Below are 19,906 nucleotides of genomic sequence, written 5' to 3'. Positions count from 1 at the left end.
GAAAGAATGACCACTAGAGACCTTACAAATCATCTTAAGCTATGCATCTAAACTTCATATATTGATACACATTATTAAAATTTAATACATCACTAATGCAACATAATCATTAGTCTTCATCACCAATACAAAAGCGCCGAATTCCCCAAGTCCTTAATTGCATCTCCAAAGGTATAAGAATCCCCATTTATAAACAGGATCCTCTTTATTCAATAGCCACTCCAATTTCTACCGGAACAAAATTAGAGCATCAGCAAAAGATGTAAAGCCTACATTTTTGTATTAAGTTGTCACATGTTTGTAGCATGATATTAAATTTCCATTCAGAAACTTGCAAAATAACTACAAGATTTAGAACAAAACAGTTTCAGGTCAACTTAATGAAATCAGTACACACCATAAGACAGCTTAACAATATGCTCATTTCCCATTAGTTTAACCAAACATATGCATCTCATAATTCATTCAAGAAATCTTAGAATGTGTATCTTGATGATATAATCATCAATCCATGATCATGTTTCTAGTTTTCTTTTGCTACGGGTATTTAAAAGTTATTTTACATGGCAGATTATTAGGTTTGTCGACCATCTAAATTTGAACATAAAATTGTTGTTAGTAGGAAAGCTCTTGCACTGCATGTTTCAGTGGGGTGCAGTTAATTTAAAATTATTAAGGCTCTAGGACATAAAAATGTGTGTTAGAACTCAATAGTTATGATTGTAATTTTGATCAACACCTGAATGTAACATATGAAACAGAAAGGAATGCTGCCATACAATAAAGACGCACCGCCTTGCGAGATTTTTCTTTGAACTGTATCATCTTGTTCAACCAGCTAATAGGTGTAACACAATTTAGTAACCATGCAAGCTCTGCATGAGCCTGAACATGTGACTGGACAAAAATGCAAGCCTGTGCAAGCCATAAAATTCTAAACATTAAGGCAATTTTCAAGAAAAAGAAATAAAGCTACAGTCATGTCAAGATTATATAATGCCTGGACTGAAATTAAAAACAAAATCAATGATCAAAACAACCTTCGAGACATCGATTCCACATGCAATATACAAAGCTGCCGTATCCCTTGTAGTCTTTGACAGTTGTTCAGTATCATATGGTAAAGTTATCTGTGAAATAAAACCTTGCAAATAATCAATTAAACAATTACTATCACTCAGATGTTTCAAATGATAGCTCAAGGACTGTAATGAGGTTTTCAAATGAGTGCTTGTCAAAGTCTATTCTTAAAAGGTGGTTTTATTACATCACAAAAGCTGTATGAACAAAAATAAAATAGAAAATGCCAGCCTCAAAATTATCTACTGTTAATCAACAAAACCATACTGAAACCTGTGCTCTATTTATGGCCTAAAATTAGGACTGTACAAAGGGCAAGTAATTCCTCTTAACTATATAAAAAATGTGTCCATGAATCCTTTGTAACCCATGCAAAGAAAATTTAAATGAGTAATAATCCAACTACGTAATTTCCAAATGCTACAGCATAAATTGTCAACAAAATAGGATAGAACAGATCCATACAGCATGCAGGTCCACAACAAAGAAGAGGGTTTCATATGTATCCTGCACAAAAGCAACGCAATTACAGATTATTCTTGATTTACTTTAATTATACTACGGAAATCATATTAAATGCTAAGACTAAATAGAAGCACCAACAATCACAGATAGAAGAAACAATGGCCAAAGTAAAAGAGAAATGAACAAAAAGACTATAAAATGAGGGGAATAAATTTACACTAACTATAAACATGCCAATCATAAACAAGTTAAGCTCAAATCCAAGAAATAAGTCTTTTGGCAATCAATAGTTGGGCAGAGGGTTTCTCTTGTGTCAGGGATTTATATCAAACTTTGGTGCAAAACTCAAATTTCAAATCAAAAAAAAACATAGAGGCTACAGGTACTGGAATCTATCTGTAAACCAATGCAGGCATACAGTTGAAATTACTTCTTTACATTGAATTATTGAATACAAGAACTCACATAAAGACATTTACAACCTGCTTGTGCAACATGCTAACTGTCCAATTCGGCTTTTCAATGTAGCCATGCAAACCATACGTGGAAAAGTAGGAATCTATTTTGAATTTGGTAGAAGTTCAATATTTAGTAATTATCTGCATCCAAATAGCTTTATATAGTGATTATCACCAAGGCTATAGGGATCAGTTTGTTCATAAGCTTTAAGTTCGTGAGTAAGAACTCCAGCGAGTTCAATTATCTGTATAGGAAAAGAGTTAAAATGAAACAAAAGACCAGAACATAAGATTCTATAATGCATCTATACAGTAACTACAGTATGTCATGATGAGCCAAAGTTCTGTTGTCAACAATGTACTTATGAGATGATAGATGCTTAGAATTCATAGCAAGTTGTTAGGCTTGGTTAAAGCAGTTGGCAACCACAACGACTGACTAAACCTAGTCCGATTTGTACATATTACCAATTATTATGTTTGTCAGCACAAAGATTGATGAATATAAGCTCTCTTGTACTTATACAAAAGGACTCATATATAGTCATTTTTCATGTCAAAACACTGGTCACTTCTGTTAATGTATAGATTAGTAAAAACGTAAATTTAATGTATCTATAATTATTTATGTTATTATTGTTACATATGTTTAGATATTAAATGGAATCATATATATATATATATATATATATATATATATATATATATATATATATATATATATATATATATATATATATAGATATATATATATATATATATATATATATATATATATATATATATATATATATATATATATATATATGCTGATTTAATTATAAACATATTTAATATATATTGGAATGAATACACTTGCCGACTTAACTAATCGATGGCATAATGGAATTGCAAAACGACAGGTTAATGTTCGGTCATAATCATATATTGGGGGTGACTTTGAGTCACACGCAATAGACATGACTCCAGCATGAGTCACGACTATCAGTCATGACTCACTGTCTGCCCTCCTTTGTATTTATATAACATTGAACCTTGCTGGATAAAACAACAAACACAGAAATAATATAAGTCTTCAGTGATATTCAGCGAATTCAGTATTATATCACTCTCTGCATTCAGTAATAACATTTCAATATTATTTAATATTATATTGAAACTGATTCAAAAGTATTTACTTACAGTCTGATACTTTAACATGGTATCAGAGCAGGTTTAAAGAAGTGATCCTGATATCAGACTGAAATCAGATTTTTATATTTAAATAGTTTTAAGTATTTTTAACATAAAATAAAAATGGTGAACGGTATGAGGCTGGAAGACAGATTAGAAAGTGATTCAAATTTTGCAGGCTGGAAATTATGACTGAAGCTTATACTGAAAGAACATGGTCTAAATAAGTTTATTGAAAATTCTGATCCACCACCTAAAGGAATTAATGAACTGGAAAAATGGGAGAGTGACAACAATAAAGCTATGAAACTTATTGTGGACGGTGTCAAAACTCATCTTCTACCTGTAATTTCAGAACTAGACACTGCACATGAGATGTACAATGCTCTTGGAAATATGTTTGAGATAAATAAAAATGATAGAATCTCAAATATTAAAATGAATAAAGGAGAGAAAATTTCCTCGTACTTTATGAGAATAACCAATCTTCGAAATCAACTTTCTTCCATAGGACACATCTGTGATGGAAAGGAGTTAACAATAATGGCTCTAAAAAGTCTTCCATCATCATGGGATACTTTCAGACAAGGGGTATGCTCTCGGTCAAAATTACCTAAATTTGAAAGACTTAAAGCTGATTGTATACAAGAAGAGTGTATGCAAGTAGCTTGAGGTCAAAATGTTTCCTCCTCAAAAGAAGAGTTACAAGTTCTCTCCACTCAAGTAAATAAGAAGAAAAGAAAATTCAAAGGAAGGAAAAAGCACACTAATTTCTCCAAAATGCAATGTTATAAGTGTGATAAATTTGGACATCCAACATCTAGATGTCCTGATAGAATTAAGCCACAAGCTTCATTTGCAACCACTCAAAATTCTAATGGAAATTCTGAACACAATGCTTTCTAGTCAGCACTCTCCAGGGAAGCATCAACCAAATCAAGAACTTGGGTAATTGATAGCAGAGCCTCTCGACATATCACAGGTTTTAAAGGACAATTAGACTCTCTACAAGAAGACCATGAAATAACCCCAACTGGATTATTGCTTCTTTTAACACCCAAAACTTAAAACTTCAAGGGTTAGACATTCTGTCAAACAATTAGCAAGCAAGGTTGTTACGAACCAGTGATGAACTGATGTCAAATTCTATTCTTGTAGTCAGAGTTGTACTAAAACACTATGAGATTTGTCATGAATAGAGTAATTAATAAATGCAATATATAATCATACCTTCAATGTTCAGGGAGAAATTCTTATTACAATCAAATGTTTCAATGCTTAACCATAATTCAATAATCAAACAATAGACCTGAACTGTAGAAGGAAGAAAACCTGAGATTGCCTACTAACTCACTACATAAATTAAACACTGATAGGATTTGGAACCTAGATAATAATGCACTGATGGCCAGCTAAATGTCTGGTCATATTCAGAGGATGAATTGATCGCAGTTATTTCCAACTGTTCGATGAAACGCATTACTCCTTGCGGAAGACAGACCGGCACCTAAGACAATTCGGGCCTGCGAACTCCATACGGAATACTGCCGCCGACTTTTAAACTCCCTCATCCATTCGCAATACCATCGGTCTTGCTCGCTTAACAGCCTTCAACCCCGGTTTGATGCGAATGGGTTCCTCCTGTGGTGAAAGTGATTAACCCGTATGCAGATTATTATGCCTTCGACTTGTGAGAGCTAACAAATGGAGTCGGATTCGGATTCGCCCCGCAGCCGAAGACAATGCAAATTATATCGCTGAGACAGTGGTCGATTACTGTCGGATTTCCTAATTCTGGAGCGGTGGCTTGAAGTCGTGCAGGTCTTTAGAGCCGCTACGGAGGTTATTATACTCCCATCCTAAATTCACCTTCAATACATACACCCACAACTTCCCTTTTCCTACGATATTCACTGATCTTCAAACAATGAAAAGAAGACGCCTACCTCGAGAGACGCAGGTTTGCCATACACCACAGAATAAAAATACATGATGATCACATAGATAATGTCTGTCGGGAATCATGAGCAATCGAACACTAACCAGAACATTACTTCCGTTCCCTGATATAGTTATGCAGCGAATGTCCCTAGCTTATTCGTTGCTTATAAGTGCTTCACCATGAATGATCTTTGCAATTGCCTTCGGCCAGGTTCGGCCTTAATGATTTATGGAAATGCTGCTGGAAGATTGTCTAGGAAACTCGCCTTCTATTCCCGAACTGTTCATACTGCAACTGATCCTGTAAAATCCTTGTGAATAGATTATATCCTCGAATCTTATTTCTGAAAATGATCTTCCAAATTTTTTTGGCCTTAAGCCACAGATTACCGTCCGGATGAAATGACTGAATGTCACCTCCAATCTGCAATAATTCAGATGATATTTCACACCCTCAAAATTGTGTACCAATTGAGAGTTACCGTTCTCAATGGCCAACTGTGACAATTGCGAAAACCCTAGGTTCCACAATGCACCTGTGATTGAATCACAATCTGAAATCAAAGAGAGATGAACAACTGCCTGATTCGAATGGAGCCCCGGGGTGCCTATTTATTCTTTTCTCTCCACCTTCTCCAGAGACTTCTAGAACATTTCTGATTTTATCTCTTAAATGACTTTATTAAATATTTTTATAATCCAAGTCACTTTATTAAATTAATTAAATATAAAGTTACCTTTTAATATTTATTTATTTGATAACTTTATAAGTAATTAACTTAATATCACTTATTTATTTAATTAAAATGATTAATTAGTCGTCCTCATAAAATATTCATTATTTTGGACAACCAAGTTAATCGAATTAATTAATCAAACTGCCTCCGAAAATTGGGGACATGACAGACCATGTTGATGAAGTAACCATTGGAGATGATACAAGCTACCCTGTAATGGGAATAGGAACATGTACTATTCATCTAAAATCAGGGAAAACAATTGAACTTACTAAAGTACTATATGTACCTGGCATAAAAAGAAACCTGCTTTCTATCTCTGCTCTTGAAGATGAAGGACTCAAAATTACATTTATGGAAGGAAAGGTCTTAGCTTGGCCTAAGAATTCTAACATAAAAAATGCATACAAAATTGGCTCTAGACATGGATGTCTTTATCAAATTAACTCTCTCTCTCTCATTTAGCTCTAATTCATGATTCTTTCAAAGAAAATGAAATTTGGCACAGGAGACTAGGTCATCTTCATTTTTGAGGATTACCTTCCATAGGAAAAATGGTAACAGGTATACCTAAACTTAATCCTTACCATGAAGGAACATGTAAAGGTTGTGCTCTAGGGGAGAATATTAAAACTTCATTCCAAAATAGTCAAACCAAATCCAAAGAAGTTCTAGAACTTATTCATTCAGACTTATGTGGTCATATGTCAGTTCCCTCTCTAGGAGGTTCCCTATACTATATCATATTTGTGGATGATTTCTCTAGGAAGACCTGGATCTATTTTCTTAAAAGTAAAGAATCTGAAGAAATCCTGACTAAATTTAAAGAGTTTAAAGCCCTTGTAGAAAACCTTTCTAGAAAGAAAATAAAAGTATTAAGAACAGATAATGGTAAAGAGTACAATTTTGATATCTTTATAAATTATTGTAAAATTGTTGGAATCAAGAGGGAGTGGTCTGTTCCTTATAATCCCCAACAAAATGGAGTAGTTGAGAGAAAGAATAGATCCATAGTTCATTTTGCTAAAGCAATGCTTCATGATCAAAATCTTGAAACTTTTCTTTGGGGCGAAGCTTCAAATACTGTTGTTTTCCTTCAAAATAAGTGCCCTCACTCTTATCTTGAATTCAAGACCCCTGAAGAGATATTTATCGGGAAGAAACCTGATCATAAATTTCTAAAAATATTTGGTTGCCCTGTCTATGTATATATTCCCAAAGAGAAGAGAACCAAACTAGAGCCCTCAGGAAAGAAAGGAATCTTTGTAGGTTATAGTGAAACTTCCAAAGCTTATCGTATCTATATCCCTAGACAAAGAAATATTGAACTAAGTCGAGATCTAATATTTGATGAAAATTTGGTCTACAAAAGAAGAAGAAAATGAATCAAGTTCAGAAGAAACCTTAGAAGAACAAAAATCTGATAATGAGAGGGAGTCTCTAATGGAGGAAGATAAATCAATTGAACCCATGGACATTACTCACACCTCCAAGGAAAAGAAAAGACCACTATGGGCCAGAAAGCTAATTGAAGAAAACAATTCCATTCCCTCAAATTTCATTAGGGAAAGAAAATGTCCTAACATATACTCAAGTTACATTCCATTAATGAGTGAAATCTCCAAATCTGAACCATCTAATGTAAAAGAAGCTATAAAACATCAACATTGGAAAGATGCCATGAAAGAAGAACATAACTCCATACTTAAAAATGATGTTTGGGATATTGTTCCTAAACCCAAAAATAAATCAGTTGTCTCCTCAAAATGGCTATTTAAAATTAAACATGCTGCAGATGGAAGTATTGACAAGTACAAAGCAAGGTTTGTAGCAAGAGGATTTTCCCAAAAGGAAGGAATAGACTATGAGGAAACTTTTGCTCTAGTAGCCAAATATACCTCAGTCAAAACTATTTTAGCCATTGTTGCATCCAAGGGATGGAAAATTCATCAAATGGATGTAAAGACTGCATTTTCAAATGGTGTTATAGAAGAGGAAGTTTATCTTGAACAATCAGAAGGATTTGAAGTACACAATAAACAAACTCATGTATGCAAATTAAAAAAGACATTATATGGAGTGAAACAAGCTCCTCGGGCTTGGTATGAACAGATAGATCAGCATCAAAATAAACTTGATTTCTCTAAAAACATTGCAGATCCAAATCTATATTACAAGGTAATACAAGGGGATATGTTAATCATGGTTCTATATGTTGATGATCTTTTGATTACAGGAGAAGATCATCTAATTGAAAAATGTAAACAAGATCTCATATCTGAATTTGAAATGAAAGATCTAGGAATACTACACTACTTCTTGGGACTAAAAGTATGGCAGCATTCTAAAGGAATCTTCTTAAATCAAGGGAAGTATACTCGGATCTTCTCAACAGATTTGGCATGTTGGACTGCAAGGCAATGAAAACTCCTATCGAAACAAACCTCAAGAAACTAAAAGAAGCAACTGAAGATTCTGAAAGTGTTGATCCTACTCTATATCGACAGATAATTGGTTCTTTAATGTATTTGGTAAACACAAGACCTGACATCTGTTATGTTGTAAATGTTCTTAATCAATTCATGTGCAAACCTAAACAAACTCATTTAGTAGCAGCAAAACACATTCTCAGGTATCTCAGTGGTACAATTGGATATGGTCTCAAATACACTAAAACTGAACTAAATCTAAGCGGACATACAGATTCTGATTAGGCAGGAAATTTAGAGAATCGTAAGAGTATTTTAGGATGTTGTTTTACCTTGGGTTTAGCAATGATATCCTAGTTTAGTCGAAAGCAATCTTCAGTAGCACAGAGTTCTACAGAAGCCGAGTACATAGCTGCATCTATGGGAGCAAGAGAAGCTGTATGGTTGAGGAAACTTCTATTTGGATTATTTGGGAAGCCACTTCCACCTACTATTATTTATTGTGATAACCAAAGTTGTATCAAGCTATCTCTTAATTCAGTGTTTCATAACAAATCAAAACATATTGAGATACCATAACACTATGTTCGAGACATGGTTGAGAAGAATGTAATCAAGTTGGAATATATTAGTACACAGGATCAAATTGCAGACACTCTTACCAAACCACTTGCTAAAACAAAAGTGGAGCATTTTTGTAAAGAACTTGGTATGATTGTAAAATCAGAGAAAATGTCTCAGAGAAATTGATTATCGTACATTTCATATAGTATAAATTTATAACCTATGTTAATCATTAAGAAGTGATGACTTCAAAATGATTTCACTTGTATCAGGAGAAGTTATTGTAAAGTGATGTCCTTACAATAACTTGTAGCATGATTCATTTTTTGCGAAATTGTTTCATGTAAAGGCTTTATCTTATAAATCAACAACTAGGCAGTTGATATCATTAATTTGATTATCTACAAGTTGCTTGTATAGATATATTTTCGATACTTGGTGTATATCTTGCCTTGATATTCTAATAGGCCAATACCATTTCTGAGTACTTGGTGATCATCATTAAATTGATGTTCCTGATAGGCCATTACTCTCGAGAGCTTGGTGAATATTTTATTATAAATATTCTGATAGACCAACTCTCATATGATGTCAAATATAAGTTGATGATATCATCTCATTGATGAATCAACCATATCTGATATTAAGAAGTCTTCTGATCAAAGACTTCTGCTGTGTATTTTCTTCTTACTAATCTAAGAGGAAGTGTTAATATATAAATTAGTAAAAACATAAATTTAATGTATCTATAATTATTTATGTTATTATTGTTACATATGTTTAGATATTAAATGGAATCACACACACACACACACACACACACACACACACACACACACACATGCTGATTTAATTATAAACATATTTCATATTTATTGGAATCAATACACTTGCCGACTTAACTAATCGATGGCATAATGGAATTGCAAAACAACAGGTTAATGTTCAGTCATAATCATATATCGGGGGTGACTTTGAGTCACGCCCGATAGACGTGACTCCAACATGAGTCACGACTATCGGTCGTGACTCACTATCTACCCTCCTTTGTATTTATATAACATTGAACCTTGCTGGATAAAACAATGAACACAGAAATAGTATAAGTCTTCAGTGATATTCAGCAAATTCAGTATTATATCATTCTCTTTGCATTCAGTAATAACATTTCAATATTATTTAATATTACATTGAAACAGATTCAAAAGTATTTACTTACAGTCTGATACTTTAACAACTTTGCATCCAGTTAATCATTATGGGCTAAACTCTCATTAGCGTCATTTCATAGCCAACAGAAGACAGAGATAGCTCAGAAGCAAGAGAAAGGTCAAAATTTTCAGGGCATGGAGAAATGGCAGAAATGAATAAAGTGGGTTGGTACAATTGGCCCAAAAGTTCAAAAGTGGCAAAGATGACTAAGGTGTGTACTGTTACATCCCAATTTTTGCCCTAAAAATTTTTAGGCTAAATGTAGCCGTTGAACCAAAATGATTTTTCATGTTCAAGTGAAACTAGCTGTTGTTTTATTATGGTAGTTATAGCCGTTATTTTATTTATTCATGTTCATGTGAAATTGAAGTAGTTATTTAAGCCGTTGCATCGATCTAATTACCATATGAAATTGAGTCAATTAAATTTAGCCGTTGTGTTCATGTGAAGTGAAGACAGTTTTAGCCGTTGTACATTTATGATGAATTAGTTAGTATTTTATGATGAAATTTCCTAACGATATTATCTAACAAATTACGGATCATGAAATTGATGTTTTTGGTGAGAATGTTGTTTTAAAAGGTTGCAGGATGAAGACCAGAGCAAGAGGGGAAGCATTACGAAACGAGGTCATCGGAATGGTACATTCAACAAGATCCAATCATCAAGAATGACAAGTTTGCCCTAAAAATCGCCTTGGCAAGTTTATTTGGACTTGACAACAAATATCTTGGTGGAATTGCATGAGCTAAAAATTTAAAAACTAAAAATAACATAAACAATAAATATAAATAAAAAATTGTTACCTTAATTAAATTTATCAAATATAATATCACTTAATATCATCTTATTCTCTTAATTAAAATCACAAATATATAAATACAAAATGGCACTTTTACATTAAGAATTATAAAATCAATAATGCCACCTTGTACGTACATATTTGTAATCTTAACAAAGACAATAAAACAATATGAAATAATATTATTTAAATGACCCCTCATCTTTCCTCAATTCTTTTTCTTTTCCTCTTCCCGTATTCTCCTTTCTTTTTAGAAGTCGAAATAAGTCTTGTAACGGCAGGAAGCCGTAAACACATTTGAATTATTATATATGCTGGCTCTGTCCTCTATCGAGCATATAGGAATTCCAATTCAAGTTAACCTGTATCGCGTCTAATACTCTGCAATATATGTCCAACACCTTGCAACACGTGTATCCTCTCTGAAAAACGTAATCATCCTTTGCTCAACCATGGTGCAGTATTACCTGATTTCCCACATTCTTTGCATATCACTAGTCTTTGTACCAGCGGAAGTCTGAAGAGGCAATTGTGCAAGAGATCCAGAATCCGATTGAGAAAAAGCCTTAAGTCATGTAAGGATGCAACTTATCATGTTTTTTTGAGTTCTTTTTGTTTTATCTTCCAAACATTCAATGCATGTAATGTCTTAACTGAGTCGGGTTGGTCCAACTCTTAAATAAAATCCACTGCATAAGTTATGAAGATTATCTATAGTTCTGAATGAATGAGATGCCTTAGAAACTGTAAGCATGACCACTGATGAAGCAGTTGGGGAATTTACAAAAATGAAAATAGACTATGGAAGTACCAAAGTTCATATGTTTTCTTTTCTTTGACCAGAATTTCGAATGCCATGTCATGAAATTTATTAAATATAGATTATGTCTTTAAGCAAACCATGGATGATTTAGACTGCAGTTATTATTTAGAAGTGCTCTGTTTTCTTTTCAGATAAGTAATAAATAAAAATGATCAATTATGAATACCAAGGAAATATCTCAGCATGTAAAAGTCATAATCATATAAATAGATACATGATGTAATGGTTCAGGCACCCAGGAAACACTGGTCTGATGACCTGTTGATTGTGTGAGGTGTAGATGAACCTGGTAAAATAAAAACAGGAATGATATCAGAAGTTTATCAAAAATAAGTATAACCAATACAATTAGCTCATGCAATCCCACTTTAATAATTAATTGTCAAGCCGAGTGGTGGAGATCGGGTTGTAAAACCCACCTTTGAAAAATCCCTGGCCAGGGCGATAAAAGGCAGATTTGCCACAACAAATGATCACGTTGTTGTCCTGATGCTTCAGTTATTCAACCGAATAGTTGTTGGGACCTCAACCCACCTGAATACTCAGATGGCTGAACCAATGAACATCCCAAGCCCGACCTCGGGGTAGGGAGGGCCGTTCTATTAATTTAGAACCTGTGGAGATAAGTAAAAAGGTCCGCAGTTGGGAGGTTAAGCCTATGATAATGCTTCTCCTCTCATCAAAGTCAAAGCTTGGGCAATTAATTGGAAAAGTCTCAAGTAAATCAGTATGTATCTTTTACTTTTTAAGCTGGTTTCTTTATTTTTCAATTGAAAGATTTCTCTTGAGATAGACGTTATCAAAGATATTTAATTAAATTCCAGCATCTTCTCATTTTCAATATATATAGATTAGTTTAAAATTTCAGAACTTAGATAGATTTAAATTTAGTAATTAAAATAGATTCAATTTTAGTTAACTTCAGTATTTACTCTGGTTTTGATCACATCAATTCGTCAAGATTCAAATTCAGCTGATTATGTAGAAGATTATGAAACAATGTAATAAATGAATGGTTTCTTATTTATAATGTAATATAAAATCGAATTAGATAAATGAAGAAAGTAGATGTACCTTTGTAAAACTTGCCCAAAAATTTATAACAAAAAGCTGGCTAAGACGACTAAAACACACAATATTGTATTATTTATCAAATAGCTTGATACAACAAATGTAGCAGAAGAAAGTGATGTACATTGTTTTTGCCACACCAACAAAAGTGGCAAAAGAGGTTTAAAGGAGCACTTTCAGACTATAAAGTGAATAAATAAAAAGTTGGAAATGGTTTAAAATAGAGGTCAAAAATGTGTTTTCAATCTAAAATGTGCATAAGTGCAAAACGCAAAATGGATTAACAGGTTGAATGGAACAAAGTCTAAAACATGCAACAAGTGAAGTGGAAATGGAGAAACAAGTCAATAAGTGCACTTCTCATCCAAAACATGAAACTTGCATAAGTGAAAAGCGGAACATGGCATGGCTGATCAAGAAGCGCACTTCAAGTAAAAAATGGCAAAAATGGTGGAGAAGCTCAAAAACCTACACTTTTGGTCTTGAGAATAAAAAATGTATATAAAGAAGGGATGAAAGTTAGAGAAGCACAAATATTTTGGCTAATCATCAAAAAGTGACAAAATTGGTGAAATTTGTCAAAAAGTACAATTTTGGTTTATAAGCTGAAATAGTGGTGTTTTCCAAGTTTCTGAGATGGATGATCCTGGGGTGGAAGCGATAAGTTTCCAATGACACCAAAACTCCCAAATTTTGTGAATGGTAAGGAAGTAGCTATTGAAATAATTAAAACAAACTAAAGCAATGTACTACAATTGCAATGACAATCCACCCAATTTTAGTTTTCAGGTGTTTTTAGCAATTATTTCCCTTTAAAAGTTATAGATGTCACATGAAATTGCACCCAACTGGAACTCAGCACAGCATTCCAATAACACAACAGGAGTAATCTCTAGGTGTTTAGACCTTGCATATGAGATCAACTCTTCAAAGAAAGTAAACTTTTTTTCTAATCTAGATGTATAAATTCAATCCAACATTGATTAAAGCTACAAGCTGGTCCCAATCTAACAAAGCGATGGAACACAAACAAAAAAAAAATTGTGGGAAAACAAAGGGGAATTTGTGGTGCAACCAGTGTAATGTCCCCTTTTAGACCACTATGGTTGGTGATTCAAACTAGCCTAACAGTGCCCCTCATAGGCTAAGTCAAATGGTTAGAGGGTCTCAATTGGAAAAGCTAGAGGTCAATTCCCACTCCGAAGGTCAAGAATTTTTAAGACTACTCTTCATTTGGATTAGTTAGGACACTTACTATTTATAGTAAGTACCTAATTCAGGAAAGTTGAAGTTTCTATCTTTAGCAGGACATTTGAACACCTTGGTGGTGGCAATGTTGAGATTTAGTATCATTGACTGAAGCAGTTATTCAAAGAGTTACTATTTATAGTAAGTCACTATTGAGGAGCTGTTATATCTCGCAAGGGCACCCGAACTCATGGTATGCATGGTGATTGACTCATTTGTGCATTGGCTAAACTTGAGGGTTGTACAATTTATTATAAGTCAATTATGCCCAGTCGATATTCTTGGTAGGGCACTTGGATGTCTTCCCCTAGTAGGATATACATGAATTCAGAGTTGACCACTTGGAGGAATTTAATAAGCTAATTCCATGACCATTTTATTATGAATTAAGTTCTACTTAATTAATATTAATGTTATAGGCTTATTGTAATGCAACGTCTAGTGCATTAAATGCTTTTAGTATAAAGTCACTTGGCCTCCTAAGTTTTGGAGGGATTATAATCAAAAAGAAAATGGTATCAAAAGATAAGTAATTTTTAAGTTATGAGAAGTGTATTTGTAAAGATATAAATTGATTGCTCTTGGAGAATTTTAAAAAGCCAACACGAGAAAATTCATTCATTCGATTGTTTTTTTTTGGTTGAATTGGTGCAACAGAATTGAGCATGTTAATTTTGTAGCTTCAGACGAATTGAATTGAGCTAGAGGTAATCCTTCTATGGTTATTGGTTAAACATAATTGCAATTGGTTAATCATTAATTAGAGAAAATCAAATATATCTACTTATATATATATATATATATATATATATGGTTATATATTGTTGTTATTATATTGACTATCTTGCAAATTACCATAGAAACATGTCTCTACTACTCATATTTTATACATTCAAATCTGCACTTGGAACACACAAAAATAATGAGAAGGTTATTACATTTGTAGATATCATTTTCCTCAACATGGTATTAGAGCTAGACTGCAAATGAATAAAATGGAATTACAAATACACCTCACGATTTACTATTCCAAATAGGGAGTACGACAGACCACAAATTGAAGGATCAAATGAGAAACCACAACAGTGGTAATGTGGCATCAATGGCATAATGAAGACAAAAGAAATGTTGAACAGGAGTAACAAGCATAAAATAACGTATGCCACCAAATTTAAAAAGAAACACTTTGTACAATTTTGGCAATCACAGGAAGATCGCGAAATTTAAAGGGAATAGTGGCTCATTACAAACAAAGTAGAAGATATAATATATAAAGGGATATGCAGGTGCCACGGTATCCTACCTTGGTCCCATATGATAATTGCACATTAGTCATGGAAACAAACGACGAAAGGAAAAAAAAAATCAGAGGTAAAAAAAAAAAAAAAGGAAAGGATGACTATTGGTTTGGCATATTAATAGGATATCTTCCGTGGCTTAACCCATATTTGCAGGTGTTGATCAATGGAAGATAAAAATAAAAACAAAATTGAATATAAGATGGGGTCTAACCCTATTGACTAGACAATGGAAGTAATGTTCACTGCGGTATAACAAGGTGACGTGGAGTGTGAAAAGGCAAACGACGACTATTGGAGTGAATGATGAACGCAGAGTGAAAGAAATACTTCATACAACTATTGAGAAGCGGAGTTGACGGTTTTCAAGAAAGCTTGAAGCCACCACCAAGGAAAGATAAAGTGTGGGAGATGCAAGGAATCAAATAGATATGAAAGAAAATCAAAAGGATTAAATTGCTTCAATCTGCCTCAATACATGGAAATAAGAGAATAGTCTATAATGAGTATCCATGTGAAAAGAGGAAGAGTAAATAACGGCTATCGAAATACAACCACCCCCAACGAGCAAGACTTAGAAAAGATTTAAGAAAAGAAAACAATTAAAGGAGGGTGGCCTTTATTTCCTTGACTTGTCTAAGGCAATCACGTGGATTCCACCATGTCAACAAACAATTTGAGATGTTTGCAAAACCCTAAAATCCTTTACATGAAATAAATATAATGCTTAACAACTGATGCAGGAGCATCGTGCTTGGATTTTGGTTGAGTTATGTTTTCATGGTTATGGATGTGTTGGAGACATATTGGGGAACCTTTCCTCATGATTGCATAGAGATTGGATGGATTGAGTTGAAATTTGAGTTGTTTAAACCTTGCTGCTGAAACTATCTTTTTCCTGGTTTTTGGGTGCTTGTTGCAGAGTGGATAACTAATTATCCTTAATGAATGAGAAGTTGCGCACTTCAGGGATTGAAGAGGGCCTAGATTACTTCCTTGTGTCAAGAGCGCAAGTCCTAATTCATTATAGGTTGGGAGATATGGCAATTCTCCCAAAGTATCGATTTCTGGCAGTTTCACGCGACAGTCTACTATGTGTGACTTTCAAGATGGATGCGCACTTTTCCTTGGGGAATCAGCCTTTGCACATTTAAAGGGTTGTAGAGGACCTAGATTTCTACTTACGGTTCGAAGCACAAGTTCTAATTCAATCAAAGCTAGGAGATATCACGATTTTACTTGGATATCGATTTCTGGACATTTAATTGTTGTTGCAGGCCGACTTGTGGCATTTAATTTATGTATTTGTATTTAATTTGTGTTCTGGGCCGACTTGTGGCTTATATTGGTATAAGTAGGGGTTGTGGGGAAGTCTTTTGTCATTATTCATCCATTGTGGAGAAGAGGAGTGGTAGAGCAAATTTTGAGAAGAGTTAGTAGCTGCGGCTTGGAAAACAAGGAGATTGCTTGGTGGGCTTCCAAGCACAAGTTGAGATCTTCCTTGGGGGTTTCTACCAGAGTGAGGATCTGAACTAGCTAGTGTTTGGATTGGATCTTGAGGGATCTTGCAAAACTATTACTTGCTTTGTATTTGGCCATAACCGGGAAGGCCTTACAGCCCAGCACGTTGCATGTAATTAGTTATATTGTATGAATATATTATTGTAATTTGGTATTAGATCTTGCATTATTGTTTCTTATCGTTGTGTTTCCGCTATGTGGGTATATAGCTGGGGGCTAGAATATCTCCTTTGGGGATTCTCCTACCTTGTGTTGCGTCAGATGGTATCAGAGCGAAGGTTGTTCCTGAGTGTGTAAACAGATTGCCAAAGTTGAGGTAGTTTGCACCATGACTTGGGTGGAGAAGTAGATCTGATTTGATCTTGATCCAATGGTGGATTTTCTTTCTGGAGTCCTAGATCTCTTGGTTGCAAGGTGGCAGATCATGGTTCTGACTTGCAATTGCAGAGGGCTTGCGGATGGATCGGTGGATGCAAAGATGGAAGACTGATCTTGTTGAGGCATGATTGTAGAGACTTTGTAGATTGCAGATCCGTGGTCCTAGACTTGTGATGTGGTTCCTAATTGTTCATGCAAGGTGGCAGGTTGCAAACTGACTTGCAAACAATTCAGTTTTGTCACAAGGAGTGTAGGAAGGATTTTTTGTAGAGGGTTTATGAAGATCGTGGGAGATGGCTCTAAGAGGATTGGACCCTGAGATGATTGCAAATCTCCATGATGTGGTGGAGAGGAATTTTTCTAAGATGTTTGCTCAGTTTGAAGCTAATTTGGCTAATCGAACTAAGAAGGTGGTTGCTTAGTTTGAAACTGGTTCAGATGATCGAGATAAGGACAGGATGAGGAAGGCATTCGTAAATGTTTGTGGAGCTGGAGTCTATCGATCCGGAAATGAGTTGTTTGGCTCGTTAAGAGACTTGTTCATGAGAGAAGATGGCATGACAAGGTCGAGGTGGAAGAGGTTGGTTTTGTTGATCAGTTTGTGAAATCTGATACAAAACTTACAGAGCACATGGAGATTGTTGCTGAAGATATTCCCAACCTTGTTAATGTTGGGACAAAGGTTGGTTTTCATGATCAGTTGGCTGAATCTGACATGGAAATTGCAGAGCACTTGGTCATGGATGATCTAGTTGTTGTTGGTGATGAGTTGTGTGTTATTGAGCATCTTGTTGTGAGCAATGAGATTGTGGAGATTGCTGATTTGGTTTTGGATCTACATGATACTGCAGATTTGTATGTTCTTGATTTGCCTATGGTTGACATGGCTGAGGATTTACATGTTCTTCTTATTGGGGATTTGAATATACATGTTGTTGCTGATATGGAGTTTGTTGTTGCTGGTGTGGATTCACTAGTTGCTGATGTGGATGAGGGTTTGTTGATGAAGCATTATGTTCAGTTTGTTCTTGGGTGTGAGCATGTTGATTGGGTTGTTGATATGTATTTTATTCTAATGTTTCAGTGGATGAAGCATAGATGGTGGATTTTCAGATTTGTTCTATTGATTTTGATGAAGTGGAAGCCTTTGGTAAAGATGAAGTTGGTTGCAGATCTTTCTTTGAGCATCAAAGTACGGGACATACTTTTCTATTTACTTGGGGAGTCTGATGCAGGAGCATCGAGCTTGGATTTTGGTTGAGTTATGTTTTCATAGTTATGGATGTGTTGGAGACGCATTGGGGAACCTTTCCTCATGATTGCATAGAGATTGGATGGACTGAGTTGAAGTTTGAGTTGTTTGAACCTTGCTGCTGAAACTATTTTTTCCTAGTTTCTGAGTGCTTGTTGCAGAGTGTATAACTAATTATCCTTAATGAATGAGAAGCTGCGCACTTCAAGGATTGAAGAGGGCCTAGATTACTTCCTTGTGTCAAGAGCGCAAGTCCTAATTCATTATAGGTTGGGAGATATGGCAATTCTCCTAGAGTATCGATTTCTGGCAGTTTCACGATGGATGGGCACTTGTTCTTGGGGAATCAGCCTTTGCACATTTAAGGGGTTGTAGAGGACCCAGATTTCTACCTACAGTTCGAAGCACAAGTTCTAATTCAATCAGAGCTAGGAGATATAGTGATTTTACTCGGATATTGATTTTTGGACATTTAATTGTTGTTGCAGGCCAACTTGTGGCATTTAATTTATGTATTTGTATTTAATTTGTGTTCTGGGCCAACTTGTGGCTTATATTGGTATAAGTAGGGGTTGTGGGGAAGTCTTTTGTCATTATTCATCCACCGTGGAGAAGAGGAGGTGGTAGAGGAGTGAATTTTGAGAAGAGCTAGTAACTGCGGCTTGGAAAAAAAGGAGATTGCTCGGTGGGCTTGCGAGCACAAGTTGAGATCTTCCTTGGGGGTTTCTACCACAGTGAGGATATGGACTAGCTAGTTTTTGGATTAGATCTTGAGGGATCTTATAGAACTATTACTTGCTTTGTATAAGGCCATAATCGAGAAGGCCTTACAACCCGGCACATTGCATGTAATCAGTTATATTTTATGAATATATTATTGTAATTTGGTATCAAATCTTGCATTATTGTTTCTTGTTGTTGTGTTTCCGCTATGTGGGTATATAGCTGGGGGCTAGGACATCTCCTTTGGGGATTCTCCTGTCTTGCGCTGCGTCAACAAAAGCGACAATATTGCCTAGGCATAAAGGTCAACATACGAGAGGTCAACAACGTTTGTTGGATCAACGAGTTACGTTAGGTGATGTCTCTAGTCGAACAAGCTGAAGGATTTTGATCTTTGCAGAATCAACAATTTTCGATATGTTAAGGAATTTATATACAAGAAACAAATCAAACGTGTATAGGTGGCTTTGAGGATGAGTTCATCCTTAAGGAAGAAGAAATTGAATATTGAAGTATGTTGCCCCACTTTTGTTTTCTATTTTATTGGCAAAAGTGAGTTTTGTGTGTTTAGATGAAGTCATTCTTGTTCCCATGAATGTTTGAGTCTAGGTCTAGATTCCTAAAGGCTAGGTGGTCTTTATCGGATTTTCCCAAAACGCCTTCTCTATTTACAAAGTCGGGTGGGTTGTTGTTTTGTCTTGTAAATTGTCGGGTAAGTAAAGTACCCAATC

General features: G+C 34.8%; 1 protein-coding gene across 5 annotated transcripts in view; it reads right to left on the bottom strand.

The window, feature by feature from the left end:
* The window catches only part of OVA4 (Nucleotidylyl transferase superfamily protein), a 265,199-nt gene that overhangs the window by 169,788 nt on the left and 75,505 nt on the right, over positions 1–19,906 (bottom strand). For all 5 annotated transcript variants that reach the window (XR_016352847.1, XR_016352848.1, XM_089787496.1 and 2 more), the window contains exons 4-6: positions 1,546–1,587; positions 1,041–1,130; positions 793–915 (exon numbers count right to left, since the gene is read on the bottom strand). Coding sequence is in view for 3 of the 5 variants with exons in the window: in XM_089787496.1 (XP_089643622.1) it covers positions 793–915; positions 1,041–1,130; positions 1,546–1,587 (255 nt within the window). In the remaining 2 variants the exon portion in view is untranslated. The remainder of the gene's footprint in view (positions 1–792; positions 916–1,040; positions 1,131–1,545; positions 1,588–19,906) is intronic.

This window comes from Cupressus sempervirens, chromosome 6, assembly GCF_028749045.1.
Source record: "Cupressus sempervirens isolate cs-2001-9-10 chromosome 6, ASM2874904v1, whole genome shotgun sequence".
NCBI classification, from domain to species: Eukaryota; Viridiplantae; Streptophyta; class Pinopsida; order Cupressales; family Cupressaceae; genus Cupressus; species Cupressus sempervirens.
Note: the sequence above shows the minus strand (reverse complement) of the source record. Positions and strands in the feature narration are given on the sequence as shown.